The 21,473-nt window shown below is 44.7% G+C and overlaps 1 protein-coding gene across 3 annotated transcripts in view; it reads left to right on the top strand.

Annotated features, from left to right (window-relative positions):
• The first annotated feature begins 629 nt into the window (after positions 1-629).
• Positions 630-21,473, top strand: part of EFR3B (EFR3 homolog B) — an 88,042-nt gene continuing 67,198 nt past the window's right edge. For 2 of the 3 annotated variants that reach the window (XM_017651238.3, XM_017651237.3), the window contains exon 1: positions 9,391-9,412. In XM_017651238.3, coding sequence (XP_017506727.3) covers positions 9,397-9,412 — 16 coding nt within the window. In that variant the 5' untranslated portion in view covers positions 9,391-9,396. Of the gene's footprint in view, positions 782-9,390; positions 9,413-21,473 lie in introns of those variants that run through there. The other variant, XM_017651236.3, reaches the window with a different exon arrangement.

The raw sequence follows: 21,473 nt of genomic DNA, 5'->3' as shown, positions 1-21,473 counted from the left end.
CGGGCGGTGGGGTGCATGTCTTGTTTTACTGGCCCAGGAAGGACGCCCTTTGGCAACAATCACCGGCCCCGACAGTGGCTGGGAGGGCCACAGCTGAGTGCTTAATTAGGGAGCGCGACTTCTCAAAAGAGGCCAAGCGAGGGCGGAGGGTTATTCTCCAAGTCCTCTTCCTCGCGCCCCCTGGCCTCTGCAGCTTCCAGAGCCCCTGCTGATCCTCAGGGCCGGCGGGTTGGGGCGATCTCAGCTGGAGGTCAGGGCGGTCCGACAGGAGCAGGAAGTTCGGGTGGGTAACTCCCCCAGGGAACGAACCCTGCAGCTGAAAAAGGCGCCGCCGAGGACCTTGGGCGACAGGCTGGGAAAAGGCGCATCTAAAATTTTGGGTTTCTCGGGAGGGTGTCGGGGCGAGGCTGGCGAGGGCGGGAATTTGCCCGGGGCGGAGCCAGGCGGGCGCCGGGGGCCGCGGCCGCGCCCGGAGGCGGGACGCCTCATTAGCATAGCCTCCTCCCCTCCGGGGGGAGCCCTGCCCCGACTCCGCGCCTGGCCGCCGCGCTCCGCCCCGGCCGCTGGAGGGGCGCCCGGCTCCCGGCTCCCGGCCCCGGCTCCCGGCTCCCGGCCCCGGCCCTCTCTCCCGCTCGCGCCCCGCCCCGCCCCGGCCTCGGCAGGCAGACGCCATCCGCCGCCTGGGCTGTGAATGAAAGGCGAGAGCCGCCGGGGCTGGCTGCAGGCGACGCGGCGACGCGGCCTCCCGGGGGGCGCTCGGCTCGCGCCGCGGAGATGTACGGTAAGGAGGGCTCTGCTCCCAGCTTGCAAACTTGCAGAGCGAACCATTGTCCCCCCGCGGGGCCCGGCGAGGCCGGCTGGGCGCTTTCTGTCGCTCTGTGTGCGCGCGTCTGTGCTGAGATGACAAAGATGCCCCAGCCCGGGGACTCGGGTCCTCGGAGGTCCTTCGGGCCGGTGGTTTGCGGGCGTTGGAGCCGGTGGGCGGTGGTCCGTCGGGGGGCGGGGGCCTTGGGTGATTCGGAGTGGCTGGGTCTCCCTCTGAGCTGGGCAGACCGGGGGTGTTGGTGGAGGTGGTCGTGTGACAGCATTTGCAGAAATAACAAAAGCGGGCTGTGCTGGGCAGTAATGTGCGGGAAGCTGGGCCAGGATTGCGGGGAGACGCTCGCTGTCTGCTCGCTCCGGGCCCCGAGGATGTGGGAGGCGGCACCGGTGCCCAGCGCTGGGGAGCCAGCCAGTTCTGGGAGCCTCATCTCGCTGCCGCTGGATCAACGTGGCCGTTGCCTGCCCCTGCGCCCATGGGACCCAGGTTCCCTAACTTCCAGTTATGTCTCCGTAGTGCTGAAGGAAGGAGGCGCTGCCGGGGGTTGCGGCGCAGCTGGGGGCAGTCAGCCACCCTCTGTCTGCCCCTGACCTCTCTTCCCCTCTTCCCAAACCATCCTTTCAACTGACATGCAACAGTTAGCCAGACCCTCATGATGCACTGTTATTGGTCAGGCATTCCTCTGGTTTTGGAGGCAGTGTGGGTGAAGAAAAGGGAGCGCTTTGGGTCCCACATAGCAGCTCTACTGAGTGGAGCACTGGACACACAGACCAGTCTAGAAATCAAGTGCGTTACAGAGCCGCCAGAGCTCTGAGCTGTGTGTGTGTGACTGTGAGACAGAGAGAGGGAGAGAGGTGATCCCAACGGACAGAAGTCCGCCCGAACCCAGCATCTGGCAGCTACTGAGGGCCAGCAAAAGAACTGGATGGAGCTTTACTCACTTCCCAAGCCCACTGCCGGGTAGGGGCCCAGGCAACACCTGAGGGGAGAGTGTTGGGAGAAGAGCAAGTTCCCAATTAAATGCATCCCTGCGGCTGCTCAGCTGCCTCGCTGCAGACAGACTGTGAGTCACAAAGTTTGGTGGAGGCAGAGGAAGCTGAAAACATGGTGCACAGGCTCAGCAATCAGTGGGGCTCACTATTTAGAGAAAGAGGGACGTTCAGCCTTTTAATCAGTCTCTTTTCCTGCCCAGTTGGTCAAACATAGGCATTTCTGGACCGTGCTGAGACATAGGATGGTCAGAGAGGAGTAGGATGGGAGGTGAGGTTGACCTAGGAGCTTGTTCTGCTGGCAAGTAAGAAAAGGTAACAAGGTGGTTCTGTTTTATAAGCTGGGAGGTTGTGAAGTCTCCAGGAGAGAAAGAGCTCTGTTTTCTTACTCTCTGTTTTTCCCCCTATTCTTTTCTGCAGAGTGAGCAGCCTGAAGCTGCAGATCACTTGACAAAAGCATGTGACTGCAGGGCACCTGCAGTGGGGAAGGAGTTAGGACAGGGCCCATCAGAATGGGTAAGAATTAGGAACCCTAGTTCTGCTGGGCCACGACATTGCACTTAGGCTGAGACAGCTTGATGCCTGATTCGGGGATATCTGGGCATTGGGGGTCCTGGTCTGCCTCTGTTGTATGCAGTAAGTCAGGGAAGTGTTGGATGGTATGGAAAGATGAATTGGGAAGCCAGCTTATCAGGCTGCTATTTTTGAATCCCACCACGGATTTTCATTTCTGTTTTGTCGTATGTTTCTATTCCTCCAGATGCAAACAGATGGTACTTACCCCCGAATCATTCACAGAAAGATTATAATGAAGGAATCCTCTGGGCAGCTGCCTGCAGCAAAGGAATGTCATGCCAATGCTCGATGGGAGAGTGTTATGGAGTCTAGCCTAGTGCCAAGACTTGTCTGAGGTGTGAGAGAGCACACTCTCCATGGAGAGGGCTCATCAGCCTGGATATTAGTATTTTCTTGACTTTCATGAAAAGAAAGGGTCCATGTGATAATTCTCTCACCAGAAGTCAATAGAGCTATGAAAAAAAGATGGGGATAGGGAGGTTGGGAAGACATACACTCATAAGCTTCTTTTTTTTTAATTTTGGTATTAATATACAATTACATGAGCAACACTGTGCTTACTAGATATCCCCCCATTATCAAGCCCCCCCCCACATACCCCATTACAGTCACTGTCCATCAGGGTAGTAAGATGCTGTAGAGTCACTACTTGTCTTCTCTGTGCTATACTGCCTTCACCATGCCGCCAGCTACATTGTGTGTGCTAATCATAATGCCCCTTTTTCCCCTTTTCCCTCCCTTCCCACCCATCCTCCCCAGTCCCTTTCCCTTTGGTAACTGTTAGTCCTTTCTTGGGTTCTGTGAGTCTGCTGCTGTTTTGTTCCTTCAGTTTTTTCTTTGTTCTTATACTCCACAGATGAGTGAAATCATTTGGTTCTTGTCTTTTTCCTCCTGGCTTATTTCACTGAGCATAATATCATAAGCTTCTTATATTGGTTCTCATTTTCTTATGTTTTCCATAAGTGAAACATAAGATTTATCCAAGGTGACACAGTTAGATGGAACAGGGTGAAATGAAATGAAACCTGGAGCTTCCTAGCTCAGTGCCCTGCTACCCCGTGCCTTGGGTAAATGCTCATTAGGAAAATGCCACCAAGGATTTTATTAACTGAGGGGCAATGGGGCCTCCACACAGAGCCATAAGTCACCTAAGAGCTTTGGGTGAAGGTATCCCTTTACCACTCACCTTGTGACTTGATCCATTGTGAACTCGTGTCCTCAAATCCTGTTGCCCCCGTCAGCTGCTGGGCGATCCTGAGCAGATCTTCCTCCTCCTCCTCACCCTACCACTGTCCCTGAAACTCAATCTTCCTGTCTCTTCAGTCTCCTCTACCATTTTCCTTCTATTTATGGAGGATTAGGGCCCCTTGTCTTTGCTAGAGGACACAGTGCTATCAGGGATAGAAAGAATCCTAGACCTGGGGTTAGTCCATCTCAATCCAGGAACCAGTTCCCTGTTCTGTGGCCTTAGACAAGTGGGGTCATCCCTCAGAATTATATCTCAGCAGAAACTGGTGACATGCCCACCCACGTCCGAGGTCTGTGGTGAACCTCAAACCTGGGCAATGGATGTGACCGTGCATGTAAGAGGTCTGCACTCACAAGAAGGATTGCTCAAGATCCTGGCTCCTTCAAGTCCTCTTAGGAGGACCTTCATCCTTCTTTGTTCCTCTCCACCAGCTCTTGAAGACACCTGTTTGCAATACCTTCCACCCTAGCTTAAACAAACAGATCACTTCAACTTCACTAGCCACTTAAGCCTTTGGACTATTTCTCTCTTACTCTTTCCCAAACTGGCTCCAGCTGCCTCCTTACCACTCATTCCTAAACCCCAGTCACTTTCTGGAAATGGCTCTCCAAAAGGACGCAGGTGACCCCAGAGTCTTGTTTATACCTATAAACATAGATTGGTCAGGGACCTGGAAAAATAAAAGCACTTTGTACTAGGGTAGGAAGATTGTGGGCAAATTCTCTGAAAAAATGGATTCCTATTTTTCTCTGTATTAGAATTTCCTGATTCCTCTCTCCTGGGATGGAGCCAGGCTAGTCCTGCCTAGAAGTATCCCACTTACCCACTGAGGTGAGGCAGAGCTCCCTGAAAAATGCTACCCTGCAGAATGGGGGCTGCGGGCCAGGAGAGTGATTGGAAAGGATTTCCCGAGAACCGGTCTATGCAGCCTGAGCCCACGGAAGCAAAAGCTGCCCTAATGAATCCCTCCTCATTCTCAACACATGCCTTTCTTTATGCTTTGTGATTAAGAAGGACTGTAGGCGAAATAGCAATAGCGTTCAACTTTTTGTAAAGATTCTGTACAAGCACACTTGTGTGACTTTTGTGGAGAAAATACGGCCCCTGAGGTGCATGCAGAAAACTCCATAGCTCCTGCTGCTCCTCATCACAGGCAACTCCTACAAAACACACACACACACACTCTCTCTCTCTCTCTCCAACCTCCTCCCTCAAGTCTTGAGGCTCCTGCAGCCCCCACGGATGGCTTGTTCAGGCAGGAGCTGTGTGTCTTGCCGCCTTACTCACCCCCCACCCCCTCATTCCCCTTCAGAGTGGGCAAGGTGAGTGGAGCCTGTTTTCTTTCTCTTGCTGCTCCCAGTTGAGTGAATTCAAACTGAGTTTTTTTTGTATATAAATAAAAGTAAAAAGTTACCATCATCTTACAGAAAAATCTGGAAAAGGGAAAAGGGGAAAACACCATCTACAATCCTACTCACTCAAACCAACGTCTTAAATTATGATAAAAATCACCAGTAGGATTTTTGTCCTTACCTGCTTTTTCCCTGACCTTTCTCTTTCCTGCTGTATCCTGGCCGTGCTCCCGCCACAAACCCCTGCCCCCTCTGGCGTGATGGTGAAGGAGCACCCAAGATCCTCATAGCCTGGGTTTGAACCCTGGGTCCACCCCTAGGTAACCTTGGACCCAAGCCTTTCTGAGCCTGTTCCCTGGCTTTACAAAGACAGCAGTGCCCACCTCACAGCAGAGATTAACCCAGATAAGAGGGCTGCCCCCCTTTCCCCTTCCTTTCCTCAACTCTCTTCTCTCTGTTTCTTAATTTAAAAATGTGGGGTGGGGTGGGGCACAAAAACAAAACTAAAAGCTAATGTTCCATAAGCTTAATAACAGTGCTTTTGACACTGTTTCTTGTATCAAACAAAAAAAAAAATCTAACTTGAAAAGCATCTTTTTTCCTCCTGATGATCAAACCCTTCAGAAAATCTGGAAAACACAGAAAACCATAAACAAATATAACTGCTTTTACTATTCTGGTATCTTTCCTTCCATGCACTTGTTTATGTGGTTGGAATTAATTCATTTTACATACTTTTAATTTTTTTCTATGTGATGTTAGAATATAGGCATTCTCCCCTGCAAGTTAATAAAAACTCACTGGCTGCCATTTTTAATGGCTGTATAACAGTGCACTGAATGCAATTTTTTTTCCTTATTGTACATTTAGGTTGCACATAAAGATTCAACATTATAATCCGAGGAAGAGTACCTGATGCTCAAAGCTTTCTCTGAATTTTGGAATATTTCCTTAGGCTGTGGCCTTTTAAATGGTTTGATCAAGACCTATAAATATTTAAAAGATTTGTTACATTGTTTTCAGTTTGTTCAATTATAATCCCACTAGCAATTATGAGAGTACCTATCTCCCCATATTTTCAAAAGCATTAAATATTGAGATTTTTTCCCCCAATCTTTGCTAATCTGATGGAAAAATCATATCATTTTAACATGCATTCTATATTTCTAGTCAAATTAAACACACCCTACTTTTTTAACCATTTATGTTTTAGTGAATTAGCATGAGTATGAGTGCTTTACTTACTGAGAATATTAACTGCTTGCTTGTCATTGGCTTTATGCTTTGTGTTTTGAAGAGAAACAGACATAAACTATCAAGAGTTTGTAGAGTGCCAGCGACAGGACATCATGGGGGATATATAAAAGTCCTTTCCATCAAGATTACAATTTCAGTGGGCAAAGAAGTCGTAAAACATGCAGCAATGTAAGTGATACAGACAGATTCAGTAAATTGCAGTTTTGCAAGGTGGAATGGAGTTATTCATCAAATAATCAGCAAGCAGTGTCTTGAAATGGCAGAGATCAGTATGAGGTGGCACCATTATTGGGAGGGCTTCAGGGGACAGCAGGCAATTGTGTGGGGTTCTGAGGGCTGGTGGAGAAGGGAGAAAGGGCCTGCCATGTAGAGGCACCAGGGTGAGCAATACATACAGGTGGGCAAAGAGAAGATCTGCCTGGGGAGTTAGGGGAGCTACTGGGTTTGTGCAGAGTTTAGGTGGAGAATTATGTGACAGAGAAGAAGACTGTCAGGATAAGGAGTTTTCACTTACACTGTGATAGTAGAAGCCATTGAAGATTTTAAACTGCCAAAGGGCTGATTTCCTCAGTTGATGTTTCAGGGAAATGAAGCTGGGGGCATCATGTAGAATGGGTGGGAGATGATGTAACAGTGAAGGAAAGCTAGGAGGAGATGGTTGTGGCAGTCACAGGTGGTGGCTTCAGGAGTGAGAAAGCTCTGGACCTGTTACAACCATACATATTCCATATTCCATATTCCATGTGCCGTGGAAGATGTTTGCCCCTTTAAAAAATTAGACTTGTTGGGGCATGGAGTGAGGTGGAGTAAGAGAATTGAAACTGAAAGATAAATTCTAGCCAAAATAAGCAGGCGAAGAGAGGCAACAAAGGGCCAGGTAGTTTATTTGAACGCAAATTCCCGGGTGATGTTCCGCAGTCTGGCTATCACAGGCTGGGGAAGTCACACCCAGTCAGGGAGGTGGGGGCTTATAAGGGGTTAGGAGGGGGAGGAGTGGGCAAGCTATCATAGGGGGCATGGAGAGATATGATTGGCTAAAGGTGACATCATAGACAACTAGAACCTTTTTTCCTTCCAAGAGGGAGGAGGCTGACATCCGGGTCTTAGTTGGCACATCAGAAGGATGGAATTCAGGAAGAGCTGTCCCTTTTCCATATAAGGCATGGACTTTGGGGTCTGGTCTGTTCCCCTTTTATAGTATCTCTCTGCTCTGTTTGCATGGTTTGCATGTCCTTGTTTTTTCTTCCTCCAGCCTAACAGAAACCTAAAAAAACATTCTCATGGCACATAAAATAAAGAAACAGCTATGGAAATAGTTTGTTTTGAGATAGGTGCTAAATTACTTTGAACTGTAAATTTATTATAATCTAACTTGTTTTAAAGATGATTTAATACCACACAAAAAAACACACCTACCCTACAATAAAGGAACAGTTCAAAGAGAAAAATAAAGCCAAGAATAAAATTATTTCAGGGAAAAAAAAAGGCATACCAGCAGGCCCTGCTGCAATTTCCATTTTGAGCTTCCTGCAGACCAGAAAAAAAGGGGAAAACTCATTTGCAAGACTCATATCAGCCATGTTTTAAAAAATTCAGTTGCCTAGGACAAACAACTTCTTGAGATGCTAAGATCTAAGAGAAATTCCTCCCTGAGTTCCTCCTAAAAGAGGAAATATTTCATGAATAGTGGTCTAAATTAGATTTTTCTTTTGAAAATATACTTCCCTTCATCCACCCTATATTAGTTTGTAGAGTATTAAGACTGGTTCAAATGTAAGTTTGTGCATTCTGATTCCTCGCTTTGCAATTGCTGCCACCTCTGCTCTTGGCTTCCTTCCTGGGTCCGTAAGCCAGGACTCTGAGGCTCCTGCCTTGCTTCACAGCTGTGGATATTATTTCTCCTTCCACAGATGAATTTGAGTCTTCTGAGAGTTGGCTTCCTGGAGAAGCCATTCCTATCTTCATACTCTGAGGAGGCCGTTTATTTTAATTCACTACACAGACGTTTATCACAATCTAATATTTCCTCATGTGTGTCCCCCACTAGACTGTCAGCTCCTTGAAAGCAGGGAACTCATTTCTCACATTCCCTACTGCCTTTTTAGGGCATAGAGCATTGCCTGGGACAGAGTAGGTGCTCAAAAACCTTGTTGAGTGAATGAATCTGGAGCTATATGTCATTTTTTAAAATTTACCTCTTATAACCTCTGACCCTTTACATATTTCAGCCTTAAATGTGTTTCAAATAACAGTACAATTACTATTGCCTTGGTTTCTATTCATTGGGCATTACTATGTGCCAAACAGTATTCTAAGCACTTTTGATGTATTAACTGATTCAATCTTCCCCAAATTCTATGTGTTAGGGATTATTAGTCTCCATGAGAGATGAGAAGATGGAGGCATTGGGAGGTTAGTAACCTGCCATGGCTACACAGTTATGTGGTAGGACTGGGATTTAAACCCAGGCATCCCAGCTCCAGAGCGTGGGTCCAGCTGTCCTCCTACACCGCTGTGCCTAGAATCTTCTGAACGTTCCAGAGAATACAGGTCGTTCTTTTGCAGAGTCACTGTACCTCGCAGACTTGGACGTGTTAGTTTGGGACAAGCAGGCAAGGGCCGAGGGGAGGGGTGAAGTCCTGAAGGTCCCAGGCTGGTCAACAGGGAAGCTGGGAGCTTCACTTCTGAGTTGGAGCCTCTGCCTTTTGGCCTTCTTACCTCCTTCAGTATTTTGCTTTGTCAGAGAGGGGAAGGGTCCCTGGGGACCTAGATGAGGCTGGGTAAGTAAGCGGAGTGGGGAGAGCAGGTTGATGAGGGGGGAAGACAGAATGCAGGAGCCAAGGCTGACCTGAAAGCCAAGCCTGGGCATGCCCCTCCGAGAGACAGCTGGGCCAGTGGCATGGGGCTGGTGCAGCCATCACACACATGCCTAGATTGGCAGCGTTCTTAAAGACATGTCGTTCCACAGTCAGTGCTTGGCCCGGAGGAGGACAAGACTGGCGACCTGTTGTAGGAAGAGGAGCTTCCGGTTCTCTGATAGTTTGGCTGTGAATTATAACACCTTCCCTACGTCTTCAGGTCCACCCAGTCTGGATGCAGCCATCACTGCCTCTGATGGGTGGGGTTAGGACCGAGCTGTGTGTGAGAGGGACCATGGCCCAAGCCCCAGGTGAGTGCTTCCTAGCCATAGGACACTGGATAGTTAGTTTCTCTCTCAGAGCCCATCTCTCCACTGTAAAATTAGTCTGCCTTGTGTGTGAGGGCATCAGACAAGATGAGGTCCAAATGCATGTATTTATATTACAGGATACTGTTCCTATCAAAGGTGATATTATCACCATCCGAGCAATTCTTATGGATGCTTCTGGAGCATGACAGGCAGTCCCTGAGTACAGGATGGATATGTCAGTTCCAGACTGTGTCTGTTAAAATCATTAGACAGAAGGGGCTGACAGTAAGAATGTAGAACCAGAGAGCTAGTGCAATATTGGCGAGTTGGACACCTGCCCCAGTCAAGTCAGCCAGTCAGATTGGGCCCCTGAGAGGGGACAATGGGGACACTGATTATGTTGAGCTCTTGTCTCCCAGAGGATGTTATGAGTAGATTGGTGGTCTGTGACCGTGTCCATCTCATCCCCACACTAGAAGGATGATAAAATCTCTTAGACCACAAAAAGGAGAGACACACATCTTTATCTGAGTCCCTATGCTGTGCTAAATTCCTGTGCATTACCAACATTTAGCAATGGTTATTCCATGTCATTCTGTTCATCATTGTAACTCTCACAGTCCTTTTGTGTTGGTCGTTATTTCTCTGGTTGAGCCGAGAACACGGAGATTCAGAAATGCAATAATTTGCCCCAGGTCATGCGTCTAGCTGAAGTCTGTCCTCTCTGTTGTCTCCTAAGCAAGCATTCACAGAGCGTGGGGGTGAAATTGAAGTGCTGCTTCTGTACCTGATGGCGATTACATGTGCCCTGTGCCAAACAGCAAACTTCTCTATGAGAGATTCCAAACTGAGTATTAGTGGATTTTTATATAGTTTACTTGTAGCTTTCTATCTGTGCATATGCTCATCAGGCACCCATATGAACTTTTAAGCTCATTAAACTCAGCACTCTAATGCACATCCTGTGGTGTGCTATAAATCTGAGAATTAGGATTCCTGGGTTCAAATGCTGACTTTCTTATTACCCTACAGAAGGACCTAGATAAATTTAAACGTTGGGGAACCAGGAGTCTTAGATTCTTAGCTTGGCAGACCTCCACACTTCAACTATTCATAAAGACTTCCTTCCATGTCCCAGCTTTCTTTTGAGGAGGATAATACTGGAAATAGCATGTGAGGAAGAATCCCTAACTTACAGGAACATTTATAAAGACCTTGCCTGAAGATGTCTTATAGGAAGGAACTACTTGTAATAAAGTGATGCATTCCCAGCACCAACTTGCTTCCCACTGCTTGTGCAGGAGGGATGCTTCTAGAGCTTCTGGATTCAGATGGATGCTGAAAAAACCAGAGCTTTTCAGCCTCCCACCAAACCTTCTCTGTGCCCCCTCTGTACCTTATACTTTGCTGTTATTTTTTGTCATTTACTTATCACACAAAATGTCATTTATTTCTTTACACACTAGATCTGTAAACCTCTTGAAGACACAACCTTTATCTTAATCATCTTTGTTTTTCCTAGCATCTAGTAGAGATTGTTGGTATGTGGTAAGAGTTTAGATGTTTGCATTGAACTATAAAGTAATTTTATGTGCCATTCATATATCCAGACATACAAACCCAGCAGCCTGTGTTTCTAAGGTACCAATGATAGTGGGCTGGGGAATCTCCAAAAGAAACCCCTAGTGGCAGCAGCAGTACTTCATTGTCTCACTGTGACTTCCCACATTGATCATAATTCTGTGTAGAATAAAGAATATGCCAGCATATAACCATTTGACTTTTCCTCTAGACTTTGGTGGAGTTCATCAGGAGAAACAGCCAGTTGGCCTACCTGCTGAGATGGTGAAGGTAGTTAGACATTGTCATGTGTTTCCTGCTTGGTTTGAGGAGCTCAGCAAAAATGTCACAATCTTTTTCTTCAAAAAGAAAGTACACTTAGTGGTATGATTATGGGCAAATATTTATTATTTGTTTTGATTTCCATTCACATCTCATGTGTATTCTTCTTTCACAAAACAAGAAAGATGAAAAGGCCCTTTGAGGCAAGAGCATACAGTGTTTGTTTCTTATTGCTTAGAAGCACCTGGCTGGAACGTTCTAGATAAACTGCCGTGCAGCCCTGTGTGCCTTCAGTCTCCATGCTGGAGCATGGGGGCCTGTGTGGAATAGCAGGGGAGCTAACCTTGGCTGAGGGTCATGTACAGACAGAGAAGAAGAGGGAAGGAATATGAGGGTTTTCCCATTGTTTCCATCAAACTCCTGGAAGCACCTGGTCCTGAAAGCAGGCCTGGGCCTGGTAGCTGGTAAATGCAGCAAACACATCTGACTGTGGAGAAGCTCCCCGCAAAGCTATTCCACAGTACTTCTGGGAATGGCCTCTTCTCGCCCAGATGGGACTATCAGAGAAGAACAGGGCTGAGTGTTTTGGAGAAGAGTGGGCGGTGCTGGACGTTGGACAACGCTTTCCTTCTGCTTTGTCAAAAACATTCATTTCTGCACTGGGAGGGAAACTGATGGAATGGTAGCAAGATTCTCAACCTCCCTCGGATTTGACTTCACAATCCACAAACTGGGGGCACTGGCATCTGCAAATGGCTTGAAGCAGCTGTTCTGTCCCCTGGCTGAGGGAGCAGGGGCCTGGGTTGCACCCAAGCAGTTTTAAAGATCTAATGGCGATGTAGACACTGTTGTCTCAGGTACTTTATGTAACCTGGTTATGCATCCATTTCCTCATTGATAAGTGAGGATAATGATCCCTTTGTTAATTCAAACAATGTCTGTCCTGGGGTCCTGTTGAATCACATGATGCAGGCTGACAAGTATGCTGGGTAGGCGAGGATAAGAGCCCTGTGCCTTCTTGCTTTATGTATGTTCAAATTTCACAAAAATCCTGCATGGTAGGATTTTCCTTTCCCTTGTCCCATTTTCAGATAAGGGCAAATAAAGTTCAGAGAAGTTAAATGCTTTGTCTAAGGTCAGCCAGTTCATTAAGTAGCATAGCTAAGAAAAGAACCAGGTCTGTTTTATTCCAGTGCTATTCTCTTCTATTCCACCTGGACCCTTATTTAAAACATCATTATTAATTGGACTATACCAATATTGAAAACTTTTGTGCACCATAGGGCACTATCAACACAGTGAAAAGGAAACCCATGAAATGGTAGAAAATATTTACAAATCATATATATATCTGATAAAGGATTTCTATCCAGAATATATAAAGAATGCCTACAACTCAACAATAAAAAACTTGATTAGAAAATGAATAGACATTTCTTTTTTTTATTGAAGTATTGTTGATATACACTCTTATATTGGTATCAAGTATACAGTACAGTGGTTCAGCAGTTATGCTTATTATTAAAACCTCTTCCCAACTAGTGTAGTTACTATCTATCAACATAGAAAGATATTACAGAATAATTGGCTATATTCTCCATGCTGTACTACCATCCCTGTAACCAACTTATATTTTGATTGAGAATTTTTGTGTTCCTTTATCCCCCTCACCCTCCCCACCCATCCATCCTAACCCCTCGCCCATGGTAAATAACCACCTGTCACTTCTTAGTGTCTATGAGTCTACTAATGTTTTGTTTTGTTTCCAGATTCCACAAATAAGTGAAATCATATAGTACTTGTCTTTCTCCACCAAGGCTTATTTCACTGAGCATAATACCCTCAGGGTCCATCCATGTTGCCACATCGGCAGAATTTCTTTCCTTTTTATGTCTGGAATATATTCCATTGTGTATATGTACCACCTCTTTATCCATTCATCTATTAATGGACACTGGCTGCTTCCATAACCTGGCTATTATAAATAACACAGCAATAAACATAGGGGTGCATATAGCTTTTCTCATCAGGGATTTGTTTTCTTTGGGTAAATTCCTAGCAGTGGAATTACTGGGTCATATGGTATTTCTATTTTTAGTTTTTTAAGGAACCTCCATATTGCTTTCCACAGTGATTGTACCAATTTACATTCTCACCAACAGGGCAGAAGGGTTCCCTTTTCTCCATCTCCTTGCCAATACGTTATTTCTTGTCTTTTGGTTAGTGGCCCTTCTGGCTAGTGTGAGGTGATACCTCCTTGTGCTTTTGTTTTGTGTTTCGCTGATAATTTTATGTGGAGCAGCTTTTCATGCGCTTGTTGGCCTTCTGTATTTCTTCTTTGGAAAAATGTCTGCTCAGCCCCTCCACCATTTTTAATCAGATTATTTGGTTTTTTTGGTATTGAGGTATATGAGTTCTTTCTATATTTTGGATGTTAACCCCTTATTGGATAAATTGTTTATGAGTATATTCTCCCATACTGTAGGTTGCCTTTTTATTCTGTTGATGGTGTCCTTTGCTGTACAGAAGCTTTTTACTTTGATGTAATCCTGCTGGTTCAATTTTTATTTTGTTTCCCTTGCCTGAGGAGATGTGTCCAGGAAAAAATTGCTCATGCTTATGTTCAAGAGATTTTTGCCTATGTTTTCTTCTGAGAGTTTTATGTTTTCATGTCTTACATTTAGGTCATTAATCCATTTTGAGTTTACTTTCGTGTGTGGAGTTAGTGATCCAGTTTCATTCTCTTGCATGCAGCTGTCCTGTTTTCCCAACATCAGTTATTGAAGAGACTGTCTTTTCCCAGTGTTTTCATGGCTCCATATATGCATGAGCTTGTATCTGGGCTATCTATTCTGTTCCATTGATATATGGGTCTGTTCTTGTGCCAGTACCATACTGTTTTGATTACTGTAGCTTTGTAGTATATCTTGAAGTCAAGAAGTGTAACACCCCCAGCTTTGTTCTTCTTTCTCAGAATTGCTTTGGCATTTGTGGTCTTTTGTGGTTCCCTATGAATTTTAGGATTATTTATTCTAGTTCATTGAAAAATGCCATTAGTATTTTGACAGGGATTGCATTGAATCTGTAAATTGCTTTGGGCAGGATGGCCATTTTGACCATATTAATTCTTCCTATGAACAGACATTTCTTTTTTTTTTTCCCCCTTTTTTTGAGAGGGCATCTCTCATATTTATTGATCATATGGTTGTTAACAACAATAAAATTCTCTATAGGGGACTCAATACACAATCATTAATCAACCCCAAGCCTAATTCTCAACAGTCTCCAATCTTCTGAAGCATAACGAACAAGTTTTTACATGGTGAACAAGTTCTTACATAGTGAATAAGTTCTTACATGGTGAACAGTGCAAGGGTAGTCATCACAGAAACTTTCAGCTTTGATCACGCATCATGAACTATACACAATCAGGTCAATTATGATTATTCATTTGATTTTTATACTTGATTTATATGTGAATCCCACATTTCTCCCTTATTATTATTGTTATTATTATTATTATTATTTTTAATAAAATGCTGAAGTGGTAGGTAGATGCAAGATAAAGGTAGAAAACATAGTTTAGTGCTGTAAGAGGGCAAATGTAGATGATCAGGTGTGTGCCCATAGACTAAGTATTAATCCAAGCTAGACAAGGGCACAAAACATCCACGGATGCAGAAGATGTCTCTCAAAACAGTGGGGGTGAGGTTCTAAGCCTCACCTATTGAACAGACATTTCTTAAGGGAAGATAGCCAAATGACCGACTATGCATGAAAAGATGTTCAACATCATTAATCATTAGGGACATGCTAGTAAAAACCACAATGATATATCGCTTTACACCCATTAGAATAACTATTATCAATAAAGTGGAAAATTACAAGTGTTGACAAGGATATGGAGAAATTGGAACCCTTATGTATTGCTGGTGGCAATGTAAAATGGTGCAGCTACTACAGAAGACAGTATAGCAGTTCCTCAAAAAATTAAAAATAGAATTACCATATGACCTAGTATTTCCACTTCTGTATATATTCAAAAGAAGTGAAAGCAGGGCCTCAAAAAGATATTTGTAAATTTATGATCATGGCAGTATTATTCAGAATAGCCAAAAGTAGATACAACCCAAGTGCCCATCAACAGATAAATGTACAAACAAAATGTAGGATATACTTACCATGAAATATTATTTAGTCTTAAACAAGGATTGATCATGAGAACATTATGCTAAGTAAAATAAGTCAGTCACAAAAAGGAAAATACTGTATGATTCCACTTATATGAGGTCCCTAGAGGAATCAAATTCATAAAGACAGAAAGTAAAATAGAGGTTACCAGGGGCTGAGGGGATAGGGAAAGGGAGCTGTTGTTTAATGGGTACAGAGTAGTTTTGCAAGATGAAAAAAGAGCTCTGGGGATGAGCAGTGGAGAATAGTGGCGCAACAGTGTGATTGTACTTAATGACACTGAATTATACACTTAAAATGGATAAATAGGCAAATTTTATGTTATGTACATTTTACCGTAACATTTAAAAAGTTTGCACACACACACAACACCATTTTCAGAGCTGATCATAACCTTTATCAAGGGCATAAATCAGGCCTGGCTGATGGCCTAGCATTCATTAGTCACCTTATTGCTCAGGGGTGTATTTTATAAATGGAGACCCAGAAACTGACATCATCATATTCTTTGGATCTCTGGAAAACTCCTCCAATTCAAATTAATGATGTCATTAAAGTGCCATCTTTTTTTTTTTTTTTTTTGAGAGGGCATCTCTCATATTTATTGATCAAATGGTTGTTAACAACAATAAAATTCAGTATAGGGGGGTCAATGCTCAATGTACAATCATTAATCCATCTTAAGCCTAATTCTCGTCAGTCTCCAATCTTCTGAAGCATAACAAACAAGTTCTTACATGGTGAACGAATTCTTGCACAGTGAATAAATTCTTACATGGTGAACAGTACAAGGGCAGTCATCACAGAAACTTTCGGTTTTGATCATGCATTATGACCTATAAACAATCAGGTCAAATATGAATATTCGTTTGATTTTTGTACTTGATTTATATGTTGATCCCACATTTCTCCTATTATTATTATTATTTTTATTTTTAATAAAATGCTGAAGTGGTAGGTAGATGCAAGATAAAGGTAGAAAACATAGTTTAGTGCTGTAAGAGGGCAAATGTAGATGATCGGATGATCAGGTGTGTGCCTATGGACCAAGTATTAATCCAAGCTAGACAAGGGCAGCAAAACATCCACGGATGCAGAAGATTTCTCTCAAAGAAGGGGGGGTGAGGTTCTGAGCCTCACCTCTGTTGATCCCCAAATTCTCACCTGATGGCCCCCCTGCGACTGTGCCTGTCTTAGGTTGTTCCTCCCTTGAGGAATCTTACCCGTCTCTGGCTAACCAGTCATCTTCCGGGGCCATACAGGGAAATGTAAAGTTGGTAAGTGAGAGAGAAGCCATACTGTTTGCAAAAAGTGCCATCTTTTTAAAGAAAATTTATATAAATAAAACTGAGGGCATGTCTGTTACTGCATTTTATGAAAGTCCCTGGAGGAATGATGGTCAAATTTGGAAGCCATGTCAGGGATGGTCTGAGTTCATGGAAAATCTGCATTCTCCCTGGGTGATGGGCATATCCCAAGGAGCTGCTGTTGTCCTGAGCAGTGAAACAGGTGCCATGAGAGGTCCACCTGTTTGCCAGTGGGAAAAAATGTACAAGGCATACTCTGCAGAAGAAAATAAATAGTGAATTCAGATGTTGGCCCAAGTGAAACACAAGTGCTGGCACCTTGAATTGCAGGCTGATTCTTGATTGAGCTGCTGCTCACATCACACAACTCTTAAGTAGCCCACCTCGAGGGGAGCAGCAGGAAGCTTTATTTATTTACAAAAAAGCTAATGGCACACCAGGGAGCCAGCCTACAATCAACACATGTGTACAAATACTAATAATGGTTATTTCTGGGTGATAGAATCACAGATGATTTTTCAATTTTCTTTTAAAACATATTTTGTATTTTTCACATTTTTTATAGTGAGCATGTATTTTAATGTAGGAACGTGAATATAATTAAAAGTGTTTTTCATCTTCAAAGACCTGTGGATCATTATCTAGGATTTTCTAATTATGTTTTAGAAATGATTATGCAAGAATACATGTAAAATCAAGTCTATGATGGTAGATATTAGAAATCAAATAGTGGTTGGGTGAGGGGCTTGGACGGAAATAGAATCTGAAATGTCCTATCTCTTGTTTGGTTGGTGATGACACAAGTGTATAAACAGTTGTCAAAACTCAAGGCACTGAACACTTAAGATCTGAGCATCTATTGCGTGTTAATTATATTGCAATAAGACAGTAGGAGACACAGGAAAAGAAGAAAACATGAAAACGCATGCAATCTTGGGTCTGTTTTGCATTTCTGGCAGTCAGTGTGCTACAAGACAGCTAGATGCCAGCTGGCACCAGGGGTCTTACCCACAGCCTGGGACAGTCCTCCACACCCCAGTAAAATGGATCATGGGGAGCTGCTGGTCAGCGGAGCTTGCTGCTAGATGAAGTAAGTGCTGAGCAGACAGCGGAGGAAGCTGGCAAGTCCAACCCCTCACTGACAGCTGGGAGGCTGATGATGTTGGCAGGGCAGTGGGCAGAGGGCCCATAAAGCAGGGCCATCTGGTGTAAGGCCTTCTGAGCACTGTCATTGGCATTGCTGACTCTCATGGGACTTTAAATGACAAAACAAAGCCCGGCTTTATTGGACCTCAGCACCAACGCAGGCATGGCTGATGGCTGGGCAGGGCCGGGCGTGTGTGCATGATTGATTTTTCTGTTTCCTCTAACGGGCCTCTGTGACCTCACAGCCCACAGTGCTCTCCTTCTCCTAAGAATACATAGCCTTTAATGCCTTCGTGTGCACCTGTTTCTCAATGTGCCGGCTTGTGACCTCTCTGCACAAAGACCTCTAGCTCCCTGGCTAAAACTGGATTTTTTTCTAATGATGCATTGAAATGAATAAATCTCCAGGTCTCCTTTGCAGGCCAGAAGTTAAGTGTGAAAACGCTGAAGTCAGACAGGCCTGGGATGGAATCCTAGCTACTCCTTGTAACAGTGTGACTTAACTGCACTAAGCCTCATTTTTCTCATCTGTAAGACAGAGACAGCGGACCCCACCTCAATAGTGTTGGGAGGATTAAGTAAAAATCATGCATTACCTCAAACGACTCCTGATGCATAATGACAACTTAATGTTAGCTGATGTTGATATTAACAGGAGAGGTTGCAATACATTTTTTCTATAAACATCATTTTTAATGATAACACAGCAGTTACCATTAGGGTCTGCTTCAAAGGAGGCATTCTCCACTTCTCATTTAGAGCTTTTTAAGGAGCTCTCCCTTTCCAGCGGCTTTCTTAGGGTCTGATTGTTGCTTCTTCCAGTGGGCAGAACCTGCTGGAGAAACTCTTTTCTTCATGCAGGTACACCCAGAATGTCCATGCACACTACAACCGCCTCACTGAAAATGGGTCTTGGCTGTGCTTGCCCTGCTGTTTACTTGGCATTTTCAGTATGGCTCAACCTAGGACTTTTTTGCATTTTTGCAGAATTCTGATGCTTGCTCCTGATTCGGTTTTGCATATCAAGAGTGTTGCTTCTGACATTTCCCTCTGGCACCATGACCACTCAGGTCCTGGCTTTATGTTGTAGCAGCTCTGGGCATGGTGCCTGTTTTGTGCTCTGGCACCATTGCTCATGCTGTGACAGACTCTCTGATTACATATTTGGACTTTTGAATGATTGATCTTGGATTCTTAGGCTTGAGCAGTCTGCATTTTAAATCTGCTAGTCCCTCTATATATTTAAAGCACTGGCACTTGCCCCCAATCAGGTTGGCTGCATAACAATGAAGCTTCCTCTGGTTTCTATATTTGATACTGTATGTTCACTTAGAAAGCTAGAGGTGAGTAACCCTGCTTTTTATAGGCTGCCTGGTGACTACAGTAGGAAACTGGACAAATTATGAGAATGGGGAAAGGGTAAGTGTGTTGTAAATCCTAAATTCTAATTTTTAGTTCTTAGCTCCAAACTTAAACCAAATCACCAGTGAAATTTCTAACACTGTATTGTTTTCATGTGATAGATTCTATTGACTGTGCTGCAGGCTCTTCAGGCAGGAGTTATTTGGCTTCTTATCCCCCATAGCTTATGTGTTCTTAAAAAAAAAAAAGAATCAAATGCCTCAGTATGATGAGTAGTATTCAGTATTCAGATGGATAAATTTCAGATGTAAGAATTCCCACAATGGGCTCAGAAGACCTTCCTATACATATGATCATTAAAGTTTTTTCCCTGCTGCACTTGCATTTATTAGAATTCCCTGGGCTTAAAAGGTCCACAAAGTACAGTTGACCCTTCAACTGGGTTTGAACTGCATGGGTCCACCTATATGTGGATTTTTTTCACTAAATATATTGGAAAAATTTTGGAGATATGTGACAGTTTGTAAAACCATTTTCTTTTCTCTCGCTTCCTTTATTATAAGAATACAGTATATAACACATATACAAAGATGTTATTGCTTGTTTATATCATCAAGGCTTCCAGTCAACAGTAGGCTATCAGTAGTCATGTTTTTTGGCGAATATAAAGTTATATTCAGATTTACAGCTGTGCAGGGAGGGAATTAGTGTCACTAACCTCTCCTGCTGTTCAAGCGTGAACTGTACGTCCTTCCCGAAATGTAACCAATATGTCACTTAAACTGATAAACAAGCTTTATGAAGTAGTATGAATTAAATTATGATATTACCAACAATGCTCTGTTAATGGTCATTCTATCATCTAAGCTGCATAAAATAGACCTAGGGTCTTAGGGCTGTACTTGAAGCGCAGGATGTCAGGGCCCCCTCAGAAGCTCACCACTGGCCTGGGAGCCGGCACTGCTTCTGATGTGGGAAGCAGTCTGTGGCTGCTCAGGTATTCACACCTGGTAAGGGCTGAGCCTCTCAAAGCAATGTGTCCGCCATGATCCATATAGAGACAAACCAGCCACGACCGTTATTGTTGTTAAATAAATGGTTCATGTAGTATTTTATGGTGCTTCTAATCCAGTAGTCATGGACTATACCACTCCTGCTCCCTGAGGGTCTCCCCACTTACCTGCTCTGTTTGAGATTCCAGTGTCTCCCCTCCACTGAGTACCTGTCCAGAAAGCCACCAGTGGCGGCCTGACTGCCAAGCCCTCTGCCTTTGCCTTCTTGCCAGCTCTCAGTGTTTTCCTCTCTTGACCATTTTCACTACTTGAACCCCTCTTCCGACCTCCCAAAGTGCCATGACATGGCGCTCTCTGGGTCCTGGCCTCCGTCCGTGCTGACAGGCCTAGGTTGGCCCTTGCTGTGCAGATGCTGTGAGGCTCTGCCATTCCTTGTGTATGAGGGTCTCCCTTGGGAAACCCTCCACTCCCTCTGCTCTTTGGGGTCCTTCATGTGGAAGGGAGGGGGAGAGGCTGAGTGTCACCTGTGTGTAGCCCACCTCTCCTCTGATCCCAGATGTCATCGTCTGGCTCTGGGGCGGGTGAGATCAAGCAGAAGCCTTCTGAAGCCCCTTTCCACTTCCTTTCTACTTCACTGTGGGCTAGAGACTGACTGTGGCCTGCCCGTCAGGTCACACACTCCCCCAGTGTGAGTCCCCACACCGGTCCCACTTACATGTGGGCACTTCTAGTCGAGGGCCTTGCATTGCTCCTCTGCCAGGGAGGCATATCCCTAGCAGCCTGGGGGGTCAGACCACACCCCACCCATCCATCCCCATCCACAGCAAGTAGAACCTTCACATTTCTAAAGCACAATATAAAGGCAAGGGAGGCTGTCATTTACTAGTAATGACAGTTCTCCCCTCCTGGCCCGGCTCTGAGGGCCCTTCCTTAACATTCCCACTTCACAAACCGACCCAGAGCCTGGCCAGCTGCCTTCTCTCACAGTCCTCCCTGGGACTCAGCTCCTTGGAGCTTTTGCAGATGCTGGTCCTGTTGCCTGGGACGCCTCCCTTCCCGTCTCCCTCAGCATGTCATCTCTTTCTGCAGGGAAGCATCTACACTGAAATGACATGTCCACCCTCAGCAGTACCATGTGCTGGCTCTCTGACTAAAAGCCACTTGTACTTACTTTTGCTTATGGTTGCTGAGCACATGCCG

This window comes from Manis javanica, chromosome 1 (assembly GCF_040802235.1).
Source record: "Manis javanica isolate MJ-LG chromosome 1, MJ_LKY, whole genome shotgun sequence".
NCBI lineage: Eukaryota > Metazoa > Chordata > Mammalia > Pholidota > Manidae > Manis > Manis javanica.
The sequence above is the reverse complement of the archived record's forward strand: the minus strand, read 5'-3'. Positions and strand labels throughout refer to the sequence as shown.